Source organism: Panulirus ornatus, chromosome 50, assembly GCF_036320965.1.
Source record: "Panulirus ornatus isolate Po-2019 chromosome 50, ASM3632096v1, whole genome shotgun sequence".
Classification (NCBI taxonomy): Eukaryota; Metazoa; Arthropoda; class Malacostraca; order Decapoda; family Palinuridae; genus Panulirus; species Panulirus ornatus.
This window is the reverse complement of record NC_092273.1, coordinates 28,914,570-28,932,025: the sequence shown is the minus strand read 5'-3', so window position 1 is coordinate 28,932,025 and position 17,456 is coordinate 28,914,570. Positions and strand designations below refer to the sequence as shown.

At 41.7% G+C, this 17,456-nt stretch overlaps 1 protein-coding gene across 1 annotated transcript in view; it reads right to left on the bottom strand.

Moving 5' to 3' along the window:
• Positions 1-13,510, bottom strand: part of LOC139764701 (uncharacterized) — an 80,996-nt gene extending 67,486 nt beyond the window's left edge. Inside the window, exon 1 of the mRNA XM_071691590.1 lies at positions 13,336-13,510. Coding sequence (XP_071547691.1) covers positions 13,336-13,408 — 73 coding nt within the window. The 5' untranslated portion in view covers positions 13,409-13,510. The remainder of the gene's footprint in view (positions 1-13,335) is intronic.
• Between the last annotated feature and the right edge of the window lie 3,946 nt (positions 13,511-17,456).

Below are 17,456 nucleotides of genomic sequence, written 5' to 3'. Positions count from 1 at the left end.
ACTGGAAGGATGTCTCATCATTATCTTGTGGAGGCGAGGGTGGAGATTTGTAGAGGTTTTCAGGAAAGAAGAAAGAATGTTGGAGTGAAAAGAGTGGTGAGAGTAAGTGAGCTTGGGAAGGAGACTTGTATGAGGAAGTACCAGGAGAGACTTGAGCGCAGAATGGAAAAAGGTGAGAGCAAAGGACATAAAGGGAGTGAGGGAGGAATGGGAGGATGTATTTAGGGAAGCAGTGATGGCTTGCGCAAAAGATCCTGTGGCATAGAAGTGTGGGAGGTGGGCATACTAGAAAGGGTAGTGAGTGGTGGGATGAAGAAGTAAGAATATTAGTGAGACTGTAGAGAGAGGCATTTGGACAATTTTAGCAGAAAAATAGCGCAAATAACTGGGAGATGTATATAAGAAAGAGGCAAGAGGTCAAGAGAAAGGTGCAAAAGGTGAAAAAGATGGAAAATGAGAGTTGGGGTGAGAGAGTATCATTAAATTACAGGGAAAATCAAAAGATGTTTTGGAAGGAGGTAAATAAAGTGCATAAGACAGGAGAACAGATAGGAGCATCGATGAAGGGGGCAAATGGGGAGGTAATAACAAGTAGTGAAGTGAGTATTTTGAAGGTTTATTGAATGTGTGTGATGATAGGGTGGCAGATATAGGGTGTTTTGGTCGAGGTGGTGTGCAAAGTGAGAGGGTTACGGAGAATGATTTGGTAAACAGAGAAGAGGTAGAAAAAGCTTAGTGGAAGATGAAAACAGGCAAGGCAACAGGTTTGGATGGTGTTGCTGTGGAATTTATCAAAAAGGGGGTGACTGTGTTGCTCACTGGCTGGTTGGTGAGGATATTCAATGTATGTAGGTTTATGGTGGGGTGCCCGAGGACTGGCGGAATGCATGTATAGTGCCACTGTACAAAGGCAAAGGGGATAAAGGTGAGTGTTCAAATTACAGAGGTATAAGTTTCTTGAGTATTCCTGGGAAATCATATGGGGAGGTATTAATCGAGAGGGTCAAGAGCACCAGATTGGGGAGGAACAGTGTGGTTTCAGAAGTGGTAGAGGATGTGTGGATCAGGTGTTTGCTTTGAAGAATGTATGTGAGAAATACTTGGAAAAGTAGATGGATTTGTATGTAGCATTTAGGGATCTGGAGAAGGCATATGATAGATTTGATAGAGATGCTCTGTGGAAGGTATTAAGGGTACATGGTGTGGGAGGTAAGTTGCTAAAAGCAGTGAAAAGTTATTATCAAGGATGTAAGGCATGTGTAAGAGTAGAGAGAGAGGAAAGTGATTGGTTCCCAGTGAACGTCGGTTTGCAGCAGGGGTGTGTGATGTCTCCATGGTTGTTTAATTTGTTTATGGATGGGGTTGTTAGGGAGGTGAATAAAAGAGTTTTGGAGAGAGGGGCGAGTATGCAGTCTGTTGTGAATGAGAGGGTTTGGGAAACAAGTCAGTTGTTGTTCGCTGAAAATACAGCGCTGGTGGCTGATTCGGGTGAGAAATTGCAGAAGTTGGTGACTGAGTTTGGTAAAGTGTGTGAAAGAAGAAAGCTGAGAGTAAATGTGAATAAGAGCAAGGTTATTAGGTTCAGTAGGGTTGAAGGACAAGTAAATTGGGAGGTAGGTCTGAATGGAGAAAACTGGAGGAAGTGAAGTGTTTTATATACATGGAAGAGGATTTGGCAGTGGATGGAACCATGTAATCGGAAGCAAGTCACAGAGTGGGGGAGGGGGAAAAGGTTGGTTCTGGAGGCGTTGAAGAATGTGTGCAAGGTGAGAATGTTATCTATGAGAGCAAAAATGGGTATGTTTGAAGGAATAGTGGTTCCAATGATGTGATATGGCTGCGAGGCATGGGCGATAGATAGGGTTGTGCAGAGGAGGGTGGATGTGTGGCAAATGAGATGTTTGAGGACAATATGTGGTGTGAGGTGGTTTGATCGAGTAAGTAATGAAAGAGTAAAAGATGTGTGGAATCAAAAATAGTGTGGTTGAAAGAGCAGAAGAGGGTGAATTGAAATGGTTTGGTCACAAGGAGAGAATAAACGAGGAAAGATTGATAAGAGGATATATGTGTCAGAGGTGGAGGGAACAAGGAGAAGTGGGAGACCAAACTGGAGGTGGATGAATGGAATGAAGAAGATTTTGAGCGATCGGGGCTTGAACATACAGGAGGGTGAAAGGCGTGCAAGGAATAGAGTAAATTGGAACGATGTGATATACCGGGGTCGACGTGCTGTTAATGCATTGAAACAGGGCATGTGAAGCATCTAGGGTAAACCATGGAAAGTTGTGTGGGGCCTGGATGTGGAAAGGGAGATGCAGTTTCAATGCATTACACGTGACAGCTAGAGACTGAGTGTGAACGAGTGTGGCCTTTGTTGTCACTTCCTGGCGCTACCTCACACGCACGTGGGGATAGAGGTGTCATTTCTTATGTGGTGGATTAGCAGCAGGAATGGATGAAGGTGGCATCTATGAATATGTACATGTGTATATATGTATATGTCTGTGTATGTATATATATGTATACATTGAAATGTATAGATATGCATTTGTTCGTGTGTGGGCGTTTATGTATATACATGTGTATGTGTGTGGGTTAAGCCATTCTTTCATCTATTTCCGTGCACTACCTCGCTAACGCAGGAGACAGCGTTCAAAGTATAATAATTAAAATATATAAAACCTATGCACCTGGGCATGAGAAGAAAGATCATGAGGGACAAGTGTTTTGGGAGCAGCTGAGTGAGTGTGTTAGCAGTTATGCTGCACAAGACCGGGTTATAGTGATGGGTGACTTGAATGCAAAGGTGAGTAATGTGGCAGTTGAGGGAATAACTGGTGTACATGGGAAGTTCAGTGTTGTAAATGGAAATCGTGAAGAGCTTGTAGATTTTGTGTGTTGAAAAAGGACTGGTGATTGGGAATACCTGGTTTAAAAAGAGAAATGTACATAAGTATGTAAGTAGGAAAGATGGCCAGAGAGCGTTATTGGATTACTTGTTAATTGATAACCGCATGATAGAGAGATTTTTGAGTGTTAATGTGCTGAAAGGTGCAACTGGAGGGATGTCTGATCATTATCTTGTAGAGGCTTAGGTGAAGATTTGTAAAGGTTTTCAGAAAAGAAGAGAGAATGTTGGGGTGAAGATAGTGGTGAGAGTAAATGAGCTTGGGAAGGAGACTTGTGTGAGGAAGTACCAGGAGAGACTGAGTGCAAAATGGAAAAAGGTGAGAGCAAAGGATGTAAGGGGAGTGGGGGAGGAATGGGATGTATTTAGGGAAGCAGTGATGGCTTGCGCAAAAGATGCTTGTGGTATGAAAAAGGTGGGAGGTGGGCAAATTAGAAAGGGTAGTGAGTGGAGGGATGAAGAAGTAAGATTATTAGTGAAAGAGAAGAAAGGCATCTGGATGATTTTTGCAAGGAAATAGTGCAAATGACTGGGAGATGTATAAAAGAAAGAGGCATGAGGCTAAGAGAAAGGTGCAACAGATGAAAAAGAGGGCAAATGAGAGTTGGGGTAAGAGAGTATCATTAAATTTTAGGGAGAATAAAAAGATGTTTTAGAAGGAGGTAAATAAAGTGTGTAAGACAAGAGAACAAATGGGAACATCGGTGAAGGAGGCTAATGGGGAGGTAATAACAAGTAGAAGTGATGTGAGAAGATGGAGTGAGTATTTTGAAGGTTTGTTGAATGTGTTAGATGACAAGAGTGGCAGATATAGGGTGTTTTGGTCAAGGTGGAGTGCAAAGTGAGAGGGTCGGGAGAATGATTTGGTAAACAGAGAAGAGGTAGTGAAAGCTTTGCAAAAGATGAAAGCAGGTAAGGCGGCAGGTTTGGATGGTATGGCAGTGGAATTTAATAAAAAAGGGGGTGACTGTGTTATTGACTGGTTGGTGAGGATATTCACTATATGTGTGACTTATGGTGAAGTGCCTGAGGATTGACAGAATGCACTGATAGTGCCATTTTGAAGGAATGTACATAGCATCAGATTGGAGAAGAGCAGTGTGGTTTCAGAAGTGCTGGAGGATGTGTGGATCAGGTGTTTGCTTTGAAGAATGTATGTGAGAAATACTTAGAAAAGCAAATGGATTTGGATGTAGCATTTATGGATCTGGAGAAGGCATATGACAGAGTTGATAGAGATGCTCTGTGGAAGGTATTAAGAATATATGGTGTGGGAGGCAAGTTGTTAGAAGCAGTGAAAAGTTTTTATCAAGGATGTAAGGCATGTGTACGTGTAGGAAGAGAGGAAAGTGATTGGTTCTCAGTGAATGTTGGTTTGCGGCAGGAGTGCGTGATGTCTCCATGGTTTTTATTTTGTTTATGGATGAGGTTGTTAGGGAGGTGAATAAAAGAGTTTTAGAAAGAGGGGCAAGGATGCAGTCTGTTGTGGATGAGAGAGCTTGGGAAGTGAGTCAGTTGTTGTTCGCTGATGACACAGTGCTGGTGGCTGATTTGGGCGAGAAACTGCAGAAGCTGGTTATTGAGTTTGGTAAAGTGTGTGAAAAAAGAAAGCTGAGAGTAAATGTGAATAAGAGTAAGGTTATTAGGCACAATAGGGTTGGGGGACAAGTCAATTTGGAGGTACGTTTGAATGGAGAAAAACTGGAGGAAGTGAAGTGTTTTAGATATCTGGGAGAGGATTGGCAGCGGATGGAACCATGGAAGCGGAAGTGAGTCATAGGGTGGGAGGGGGAAAAAGTTCCGGGAACGTTGAAAAATGTGTGGAAGTCGAGAATGTTATCTTGGAAAGCAAAAATGGGTATGTTTGAAGGGATAGTGGTTCCAACAATGTTATATGGTTGCGAGGTGTGGGCTATGGATAGAGTTGTGTGGAGGAGGATGGATGTGCTGGAAATAAGATGTTCAAGGTCAATATGAGGTGTGAGGTGGTTTGATCGAGTAAGTAATAAAATAAAAGAGTAAGAGAGATGTTTGGTAATAAAAAGAGAGTGGTTGAGAGAGCAGAAGAGGGTGTTTTGAAATGGTTTGGTCACATGGAGAGAATGAGTGAGGAATGATTGACAAAGAGGATATATGAGTCAGGGGTGGAGGGAACAAGTGGGAGACCAAATTGGAGGTGGAAAGTTGGAGTGAAAAAGATTTTGAGTGATCGGGGCCTGAACATGCAGAAGGGTGAAAGGCGTGCAAGGAACAGAGTGAACTGGAGCGATGTAGTATAACGGGGTCGATGTGCTGTCAATAGATTGAACCAGGGCATGTGAAGCATCTGGGGTAAACCATGGAAAGTTTTGTGGGGCTTGGATGTGGAAAGGGAGCTGTGGTTTCAGTGCATTATAATGACAGCTAGAGACTGAGTGTGAACGAATGTGGCCCGTGTTTTCTTTTCCTAGCGCTACCCCCCACACCCATAGGAGGGGGGGTTGTCATTTAATGTGTGGCAGGGTGGAAACGGGATTGAATAAGAGCAGACAGTATGAATTATGTACATATGTATATATGTATATGTCTGTGTGTGTATATATATGTATACGTTGAGATGTATAGGTTAGGTATGTATATGTGCGTGTGTGGACATGCATGTATATAAATGTGTATGTGGGTGGGTTGAGCCATTCTTTCATCTGTTTCCTTGCGCTACCTCGTTAACACAGGAGACAGCGACAAAGTATAATAACATACACAGATGTATACATATGTACATATTCATACTTGCTGCCTTCATCCATTCCCATATTCACCCCACCACATGAAAAGCAGCAGCAGCAGCAGCAGCAGCAGCAGCAGCAGCACACACACACACACACACACACACGTGTACGTGAGGTAGCCCTAGGAAAAGACAACAAAGGGTACATTCATTCACACTCAGACTCTAGCTGTCATGTGTAATGCACTGAAACCACAGCTCCTATTCCACATCCAGGCCCCACGAAACTTTCCATGGTTTACCCCAGACACTTCACATGCCCTGATTCAATCCAATGACAGCACATCGACCCCAGTAAACCACATCATTCCAATTCACTCTATTCTTTGCACGCCTTTCACCCTCCTGTATGTTCAGGCCCTGATTGCTCAAAATCTCTTTCACTCCATCGTTCTACATCTAATTTGGTATCCCACTTCTCGTTCCCTCCACCTCTGACACATACATCCTCTTTGTCAATCACCAAACCATTTCAATACACCCTCTTCTGCTCTCTCTACCACACTCTTTTCATTACCACACATCTCTCTTACCATTTCATTACTTACTTGTTCAAACCACCTCACACCACATATTTTCCTCAAACATTTCATTTCCAGCACATCCACCCTCCTCCAGACAGCTCTATCTGTAGCCCATGCCTAACAACCATATAACTTTGTTGGAACCACTATTTCTTCAAACACCCATTTTTGCTTCTCAAGAGAACGTTCTCGCCTTCCACACATTCTTCAACGCTCCCAGAACCTTCGCCCCCTCCCCCACTCTGTGACTCACTTGCGCTTCCATGGTTCCATCTGCTGCTAAGTCCACTCCCAGATATCTAAAACACTTCACTTCCTCCAGTTTTTCTCCATTCAAACTTACCTCCCAATCAACTTGTCCCTCAACCCTACTAAACCTACTTACCTTGCTCTTATTCACATTTACTCTCAGCTTTCTTCTTTTCACTTTTACCAAACTCAGTCACCAACTTCTGCAGTTTCTCACCCAAATCAGCCATCAGTGCTGTATCATCAGCGAATAACTGACTTACTTCCAAAACCCTCTCATCCACAACAGACTGCATACTTGCCCCTCTCTCCAAAACTCTTCGTTCACCTCCCTAACAATCCCATCCATAAACAAGGTAAACAACCATGGAGACATCACGCACCCCTACCGCAAACCGTCATTCACTGGGAACCGATCACTTTCCTCTCTTCCTACTCGTACACATGCCTTACATCCTTGATAAAAACTTTTCACTGCTTCTAGCATCTTACCTCCCACACCATACACTCTTAATACCTTCCCCAAAGCATCTCTATCAACTCTATCATATGCTCTCTCCAGATCCATCTGTTTTTCTAAGTATTTCTCCCATTCATTCCCCGTGTGTCATAGAAGGCAACTAGAGGGGACGGGAGTGGGGGGCTAGAAACCCTCCCCTTCTTGTATTCTAACTTTCTAAAAGGGGGAAACAGAAGAAGGAGTGACGCAGGGAGTGCTAATCTTCCTCGAAGGCTTAGATTGGGGTGTCTAAATGTGTGTGGATGTAATCAATATGAGAAAAAAGGAGAGATAGGTAGTATGTTTGAGGAGAGCAGCCTGGATGCTTTGGTTCTGATTGAAACGAAGCTTAAGCGTAAAGGAGAAGAGTGATTTGGGAGTAAAGTCAGGGGTTCGTGAGAGGACAAGAGCGAAGGAAGGAGAAGCACTACTCCTGGTTTAAAAAGAGAGATATACATAAGGATATGTATGTAAGTAGGAGAGATGGACAGAGATTGTTATTGGATTATGTGTTAATTGATAGGCATGTGAAAGAGAGACTTTTGGATGTTAATGTGCTGAGAGGTACAACTGGAAGGATGTCTCATCATTATCTTGTGGAGGCGAGGGTGGAGATTTGTAGAGGTTTTCAGGAAAGAAGAAAGAATGTTGGAGTGAAAAGAGTGGTGAGAGTAAGTGAGCTTGGGAAGGAGACTTGTATGAGGAAGTACCAGGAGAGACTTGAGCGCAGAATGGAAAAAGGTGAGAGCAAAGGACATAAAGGGAGTGAGGGAGGAATGGGAGGATGTATTTAGGGAAGCAGTGATGGCTTGCGCAAAAGATCCCTGTGGCATAGAAGTGTGGGAGGTGGGCATACTAGAAAGGGTAGTGAGTGGTGGGATGAAGAAGTAAGAATATTAGTGAGACTGTAGAGAGAGGCGTTTGGATGCTTTTTGCAAGGAAATAGTGCAAATGACTGGGAGACGTATAAAAGAAAGAGGCAAGAGGTTAAGAGAAAGGTGCAAGAGGTGAAAAAGAGGGCAAATGAGAGTTGGGGTGAGAGAGTATCATTAAATTTTAGGGAAAATTAAAAGATGTTTTGGAAGAAGGTAAATAAAGTGCATAAGACAAGAGAACAAATGGGAACATTGGTGAAGGGGGTTAATGGGGAGGTAATAACAAAGTAGTGGTGATGTGAGAAGGAGATGGAGTGAGTATTTTGAAGGTTAGTTGAATGTGTTTGATGACAGAGTGGCAGATATAGGGTGTTTTGGTCGAGGTGGTGTGTGAAGTGAGAGGGTCAAGGAGAATGATTTGGTAAACAGAGAAGAGGTAGTGAAAGCTTTGCGGAAGATGAAAGCTGGCATGGCGGCGGGTTTGGATGGCATTGCAGAGGAATTCACTAAAAAAGGGAGTGACTGTGTTGTTGACTGGTTGGTGAGGATATTCAATGTATATATGGCTCATGGTGAAGTGCCTGAGGACTGGCGGAATGCTTGCATAGTGCCATTGTACAAAGGCAAAGGGGATAAAGGTGAGTTTTCAAATTACAGAGGTATAAGTTTGTTGAGTATTCCAGGGAAATTATATGGGAGGGTATTGACTGAGAGGGTGAAAGTATGTACAGTGCATTGGATTGGGGAAGAGCAGTGTGGTTTCAGAAGTGGCAGGTGTCTGCTTTGAAAAATGTATGTGAGAAATACTTAGAAAAGCAAATGGATTTATATGTAGCATTTATGGATTTGGAGAAGGCATATGATAAGAGTTGATAGAGATGCTCTGTGGAACATATTAAGAATATATGGTGTGGGAGGCACGTTGCTAGAAGCAGTGAAAAGTTTTTATCGAGGATGTAAGGCACGTGTATGGGTAGGAAGAGAGGAAAGTGATTGGTCCTCAGTGAATGTTAGTTTGCGGCAAGGGTGCGTGATGTCTCCATGGTTGTTTAATTTGTTTATGGATGGGGTTGTTTGGGAGGTGAATGCAAGAGTTTTGGAGAGAGGATGAAAGGGCTTGGGAAGTGAGTCAGTTGTTGTTCACTGATGATACAGCACTGGTGGCTGATTCGGGTGAGAAATTGAAGAAGTTGGTGACTGAGTTTGGTAAAGTATGTGAAAGAAGAAAGCTGAGTAAATGGGAATAAGAGCAAGGTTACAGGTATAGTAGGGTTGAGGGACAAGTAAAGTGGGAGGTAAGTTCGAATGGAGAAAACTGAGGAAGTGAAGTGTTTTAGATATCTGGGAATAGATTTGGCAGCAGATGAAACCATGGAAGCGGAAGTGAGTCACAGGGCGGGGGAGCAGGCGAAAGTTCTGGGAGTGTTAAAAAATGTGTGGAAAGCGAGAACATTATCTTGGAAAGTAAAAATGGGTATGTTTGAAGGCATAGTGGTTCCAACAATCTTATATGGTTGCGAGGCGTGGGCTATAGGTATGGTTGTGTGGAGGAGGGTGGATGTGTTGGAAATGAGATATTTGAGGACAATATGTGGTGTGAGGTGGTTTGATTAAGTAATGAAAGGGTAAGAGATTTGTGGCAATAAAACAAATGGTTGAGAGAGCAGAAGAGGGTGTATTAAATGGTTTGGTCACATGGAGAGAATGAGTGAGGAAAGACTGACAAAGAGGATATACGTGTCAGAGGTGGAGGGAACGAGAAGTGGGAGACCAAATTGGAGGTGGAAGGATGGAGTGAAAAAGATTTAAAGCGATCGGGGCCTGAACATGCAGGAGGGTGAAAGGCGTGCAAGGAATAGAGTGAACTGGAACGATGTGGTATACCAGGGTCGACATGCAGTTAACGGATTGAACTAAAGCATGTGAAGCGTCTAGGGTAAACCATGGAAAGTTTTGTGGGGCCTGGATGTGGAAAGGAAGCTGTGGTTTCAGTGCATTATACATGACAGCTAGAGACTGGGTGTGAACAAATGTGGCCTTTGTTGTCTTTTCCTAGTGCTATCTCGTGTATGTGCGGGAAGAGGGGTTTGTCATTTCAAGTGTGGCAGGGTGGCAACGGGAATGAATAAAGGCAGCAAGTATGAATGATGTACATGTGTATATATATGTACATGTATATGTATATGTCTTTTTTTTTTTTTTTTTTTTTTCCAAAAGAAGGAACAGAGAAGGGGGCCAGGTGAGGATATTCCTCAAAGGCCCAGTCCTCTGTTCTTAACGCTACCTCGCTATCGCGGGAAATGGCGAATAGTATGAAAAAAAAAAAAAAAAAATATATATGTATACGTTCAAATGTATAGGTATGTATATGTGCATGTGTGGACGTGTATGTATATACATGTGTATGTGGGTGAGTTGGGCCATTCTTTTGTCTGTTTCCTTGCACTACCTTGCTAACGTGGCAGACAGCAACAAAGTATAAATAAATAAACATTCTTCAAAGCAAACACCTTAGCCTAAGCCAGGTATCCAACCCCAAGGATGGGATTAACAGCTGGGTTGACTGTTGACTGTCCACCGCAATTAAGATATAACCTATGCAACTGACCCCAGATAGCTCATGAATGTGTCACGCTCAGTGACAATACCTACTACACTATGGAGGTGTAGGTTCTGTTGTTCTCTACAAATGTTTTTCTACTTTTACACTAATTAAACCATATTTTCCCTGGTTTTCACGGTTTCCCTAACCAATGAAAATATTATCAAAGGAAAAAAAAATTATCCCACACATGATCCCAAGCCTTAATTTGTTACAGTATCTGACTTGGGGTGCAGCTATATTACTTTTGGGATGTGAATGATGCTCTTTTGCAATAGCAGCTAAATGTTTAAGGAACAGTTGCAGTACAGCATGATTGTGTTAATTTTTTCAATCTTTGGTGGCAAATAAGGTAATAAATGTAGGGGCTATCAATATCTTGCAAAACAGAGGGTACATCAATATCAAAGTCAGTAAAACACTTATAGATATCAATGGAACCTATGAGACCCTCAACTAACAGTCAAATTTACCTTATTTTCAACTTATTCAAAAAGAGGAGAAAGTCTGGTTAACAGAGTAATACTAATAAGCAACTTCCCCAAGTAGCTGAGATATACAGAAATATACCGTACCAACATTTGTGAGATCTACTGCTGAGGACCACACGAAACATACTTTTGGAGAGGTTGTATAGTGGCACAAATAGCTACTTGGTATGTCATCTGTTTGGTGATTCACCTACTGTTGGTACCCCTGTCAAACTGGGGTGTGTCAGGTATAATTTAAGTAAAATATCAAAAACTGAAATACACATTATTGCTGCTTGGACTAGGTAAGGAGTTCACAGGCAATTTGATTTTTTACAAGTGTTTCCCCTATGTTTATGATGATTACTCCCATATTTTCCTTAGTATTTAACTCACTACAACTACCTTATCAAACATTAAAGAATAAAATCTGATGCTCCAAATTATACTCCACAAACTTTTTCTATTCTCCAAACAAAAATGTATCAATCAATCAACTCCACTTAAGGTCAGTCAATCAAAGTTACTCCAAGTCCAAACTAGTTCCAGTGCACAGCTAAATTGGTAGCCTACCAAAGTTATCCTAATCATGTTGCCCCATGTTTATTGTTTTACTGTCATTGAACTACCAATGCAAAACAGTATCATTTATATATTGGAAGTAGAGAGGCACAACTTAACCAGAACCTTACCCTTTACCTTGTTGTGGGGCCTGGATGTGAAAAGGGAGCTGTAGTTTCAGTGCATTACACATAACAGCTAGAGAATGAGAGTGAACGAATGTGGCCTTTGTTGTTTTTTCCTAGCGCTACCTTGCACACATGCAGAGGGGAGGGGGGTGTCATTTCATGTGTGGCAGGGTGGTGGTGGGAATGGATAAGGGCAGCATGTACGTGCGTATATATGTATATGTCTGTGTATATATATGTATGCATACGTTGAAATGTATTGGTATGTATATGTGCGTGTGTGGGTGTTTATGTATATACATGTGTATGTGGGTGGGTTGGGCCATTCTTTTGTCTGTTTCCTTGCGCTACCTCACTAATGTGGGAGACAGCATCAAAGCATAAATAAATATAAAGAAATTCTAAAAGATTTTTTTAAGTTCTTTCTTTTGTGACTAATATGGCACAAGTAAATCATGACCTAATGAAGGATATCTTAAATGAAAAAGAAAATAGGATCTGAGAAAAAGAATGAATGAAGAATTCATTCAGAGCTAAACATAGGTTCACAGACCTAATTATTCAAGGATGAATAGTTAAAGAAGGAGAGATTGTGCGAGGAAGGAAAGATATATCACAATGGTCAATCCTCACAGAAACTATGAGAAGCAGAAGGACATACGTCATAAGTACAAGCCATGGTGACAGAAACACAATAAGACAGCTCACGCGACTAGTGGTCGAAACATTACTTGCAAAGGAGAGCACCAACATCACACTAGATAAAAAGGGATTGTAAAAGAGAGATGATATCAGCAGAACTATCGAGACAAAAATAGTCTTATTCCACAGTGGCTAACGCAAGGAGGAAGCAGAGCCTCCCTAAAATGTGAGCAACTATACCGGGTAAATAAAATCCCTGCATATATGAAATAGCTGTTTGCATGATTAATAATCATAGCACCATCACAACAATCCTAACTTTTGGAAAACTATCTTTGAGATCTTAATCAATTTGGGTTTCCAGAATAAAGTGGAGGGTATAGCTATTTCCAATACATTTGTGTTACTAGGAGGTTATGTTGCCATTTTCAAAAGTGAACACTGGGAAATTGTGTGACAGAAAATAATATAGTAAGAAACTACGTTTCAACACCATTACGTTTAGCCAAGCATGAATTGCATTTCCATTACACAGTGCTACACAGGTTTGAATTAAAGGAGAGGTAAGTTCAGCTCAAAAAAGACAAGCTTTGAGGTGAAGAGGGCAAGGAAATCAAATTGAAGGGTACAGAGTGGAATCACTTATGTGGATTGAAAATATAGGTTGCAGACATATAATCTGAGAGATGTGAGTAGAAAATAGGAGAGAATCCTAAGAAACACCATTGTTGATTTGACAGGACGAGTAAGTGCCCCATCAACAACTACTGGAATGCAAAAACTGGATAGGAAGACATACATATTTGAGATAAAACAAAAATATGGCAAAATCCTATGCCTGATATTGAGAAATACGAGAAAAGATTGACCAAAATGCTTGAGAGGAGAACCAGAGGTGACACACTGGAGAGATCTCCATAAGGCACATCAAATCCCCGTCCATAGAACTTATTACACGTTTACTGCACCCGAGATGCATGATGTAAAATCAAACATTTTTGTCGCAACGATCACTCCATTTATAGAGACATAAAGATACCGATATATAATACTTTCCTCGTAAATTCGTTACCTGCCCTTTAAAATGAACAATTCACATAATTTGTATACCATTCGCCCAGTCTGCGCCTCTGGGATTCAAAGTCCATTTTCGCCTGCAGCGTGGCTCAGCAAGCATAGGCATATTGATGTGTGGTGGTTATCCTCTCAGTATCACAATCAGTTGAGTGCCATCAGCTAGTGGCCATACATGCACGAGGTGGTAAACACTGTTACACTGCGGCGGCTGCCTGCAAATACAGTCAACTTAATCACCGGAATAATTTTATAATTGAATATACTCAAAAAGCTAATTGATTATTATAAGCAATAACATAATCAATACCTTTTATAACTATAATATAGATTAAGTTACCGAATATATTTCAAAATATGAGTAAAAATCTATTCACATAGTAGGTGGAGTATTTTAGAAAATGCTCATTATACATATGATAACGAGCCTACAAAAAAATGGCACCTAAAATAAATACATTCTATGAGCCCATGAAGAGAACGATTACAATAAAATCAAAATGGCAACTTTCAGCAATTCCACCTTAAATTATCATAATTAGTTTCCGATCATATAGGAACTTGTCGAATCTATGGAGGTGTCACCTTCAGATTTCAGATTTCCAGTAACTATTCTACGGAGTATTTCAAACCTTTTCAAGCTTTAACCTACTGACCTTCGTGCTGTTTGGTACTCTAAATCATCAAAATAAATAAGAAAATAAGTCAGTAAATTAATATATGCTAGAAAGCTACACACGCACACAGCTGAATACGCGTTCGCACACATCTTGCTGAAAATGGTAATTACAAAAACACGCACAAACAAAAACGCTGACAAGACAGGAGATCAGGAAATTGCTTTGGACCTCAGATTAGTCTGATGAATGTGATCGGTAAAACACTAGAAATGATAAGCAAATATTAAATGCATGGTTGCCTGCAAACGAAATATTAAGTGAAAGACAACCTCCAATACTTCTAAGAGGTCCATTTTACATAAAGACGGACTGTTGGAGTTTGTGTTCGAGGAGTATAGGAGAACGTTGACACAACGAAATAATGGGATGTTCTTCTTTATGTAAATTACTTAATAGAAAGACTGGGTTTATATGACTGAGTCTCATTCTTAGGTCACAGGGGAAGTAAAGAAGGACAAGAATTGCATCAACTCACGAGGGGATCTAAATAAACTCATAGATGACATATGATTGATGGAATTCAACCCAAGTACATTCGAAAATAATAAGGATGGGACACAGTGAAAGAAGACCTCGATACGTATATTATCCAGCTGGAAATAAGCTGCACGAAACTGAGGGACGTGGGAGTAGACACCACTTAACCTATTGCCTGAAGGAGGGAGCCTCAAATATGGCAAACTCCGAGGAAGAGACAACTTGCCTTGTGACATATTCAGAATAGGAAACATTCAGAGAACTATTCACAGCATACTTATGTCCCAGCTAGGATATAATTCTTAAGTTTGGTCACCGCGCTTAGATTAGCATAAAGAACTGATGAGGAAGGTCCGGAATAAGGCAGCAAAAATAAAGGGATCGAGACGAAATACAACGAGAGGAAATGTTCGCAATGGAATAAAGGAGAGTAAATGGTAACGTTCGCAGCCCCATGGTTCAGAAACCAGGTTCATGATATCGACAGAGAACAGTTAGACAATGGCCGAGACAGAACCACCAGAAGCCGTGACAGAATATATTTAGCAAGAAACTGTTGAAAATATGTCAATAATGGTATAAGCCCAGTGACGAAAATGGGAATGCTGGCAGATTACAAGTGTAGAATGGTGTATGAGAGTTCAGAGATGGAACTCAGGCGATTTCATTCTTGCTGAGAGTAACAGATATCATATGTCAGAGGAAAAGGTTCTAATCATGTTGGAATTACCAATGGCGTGCCTCAGGGTTAGGTCTTAGGAATGTCTATGTTTCGGAACAATGTAGTGACTAGTTAGAAGGATCAGATTCCTGTTTATTTAACCATCCTTGCGGACGATGTCAAGTTAAGGAAACACTTGTAAAGCATAAGATGGTCCATGTAGTTGAACCCATGGGCGAAATAATAAAGATGGGGGGCCCCCGTGAGATACCTCGTTGAGATTATAATCCAACAAAATGAGAAACCTGAATCTGTCTAGGAGCAATTCTCTAGAACATAACATTGCAAGAAGCGATGCAGAGACGCACTTTACGTGGATCAATATGAAAAATGCATTTGAGTATTTGAAAAAAGAGACATTCATTGATCTATTAATTGACTTAGTATATATTTCTCTGTACGGGTAATGGGTTTACGTTACCCTCTAAGACACATGCATGGGCCTGCACGAGGTCGAACCCACATAGGTTCGAATCCCACGTGCAGCAGTCGGTCTACAATTATACCCCAGCTGTTCATCCTCCCTTCGGGGTTGGTCAACAAACTGGGTTCCTGGCTATAGCTTTGGTCACATCAATAAAGCAGTAGAGGAGGATAACAAAAGTGACATCTCATATACAAGAGAACTGGACTGTAATGAGAAACACGAGAAAGAAAATAGTCAACCAGAAGTCCTTGCATGAAATCAAACACGGAAACTTGTTCGTAAAGATTTAAAAATGTACTTGCATGGTACTGGAACTGTGGATGAACTGAAAAATCTGAACAACGGAACTGTGGGCTTCACGAAATAAGAATTCCCTTCCCCGTGCTGGGCAAAATTTTCATCCTGGCACATTAATATCTCTTCCAGTTCTCTATCACCCCCTCCGCCGTGCCATGGTCCTAGCCCCCTCCAAGTCATCCAATCCTCTAAGCTTCTCATGTCACTCTAGACGGTAAACTAAGCTTCAGGAAACACGTCAGCATATAATCTCTCAATTCTACTTAAGTCTCTGCAGACTCTAGCGACCTACACCAGAACTGAAAAACATATTATAATTACTACTATGTTTGTTTGCTGTTTCCCGCATTAGCGAGGTAGCTCTAGGAACAGACGGAGAGAAAGGCCTCAACCGTTCACATCCATTCTCTAGTTGTCATATGCAATGCGAAACTAGGCTCCGCGGACTGTTCTGTGGCGTCCCCGGGTGCTTCATATGACCTGGTTCAGTTCAATTTTCTCCATTTCCACACTTGAATCTGGCCTCCATACCTGCCCCTCTCTCCAGTCACCTTCCTCACCATCCCGTCAATCCATCAATCAGTTAGGGTGACATTATCCATCCCTGCCGCAGATCCACCTTCACCTGGATTAACTCACCCTCCTCTCTACTGACACATATTACTCTTGATAAAGCCTTTCCTCCCGGGTCTCCTCCTACACCACATACTTGTAACACCTTTATCATTATCGTTACATAACCCCGGGACCTCTTCTACGTGACTCTTACATCTTCAAAGCTGAGCGCTACACGTAGCAGCAGGGAAATGACGAATTTCTTTGCATTAAGAAGTTCCTCGACGTAATTCTGCCCCTTTTCATCCGTTAACAAATGAAACAATTTCGCCGAAGGTGATTTTTTTTTCCTCGCACTCTATAATCACTTCATGAAAATCTACACTTCACTCATTCTTCCCAAACTCGTGAATGCCTCCCTTCATCGAGTCATCCCTCCCCAACTACCAACACAACTAGGGCTGGTAGAAAACGTAGAGAAGGTATGCAAAATCATCCTCGGTCAGAGTCCAGGTCCCATGAGAGAATTTTATCAGGGGGTACAAAGTTTGTTTCGGGTGCTCTTCCCTTCGCCATTAGTCATCCTGTTCTTATCCACTACGGTTTTATGTAAGGCCAACATTGTTTTGGAAGACGAGAGAGAGGAGTGAAATGGAACACTATTTTCGGCATTTTCTGAGATCACAGGAAATGCCCAGGCCCTCTTTCAGACCCGCGGACGATGTAGCCGCTGCACCCCACTCTCACAGGCCCTACGTCTGTCCTTTTTACACTACTTACCAGAGCGGCTCGACACTGCTCCTCCAGGCTCCCCCTTCAACCATTACCTGAACATTATCTATCACCTCAGGAATAGGTTACTATACCATTTCTCAACCGTCAGCTCTTGCCACTTGGTCCCGAGCTGCATTTCAAACTTTTCTTGCTTTGACAAATGATTTTTCATATCTCGCCTATTTGTCCGTAACCATTATTGAACCCAGAGAAGTTTTAAGACTTT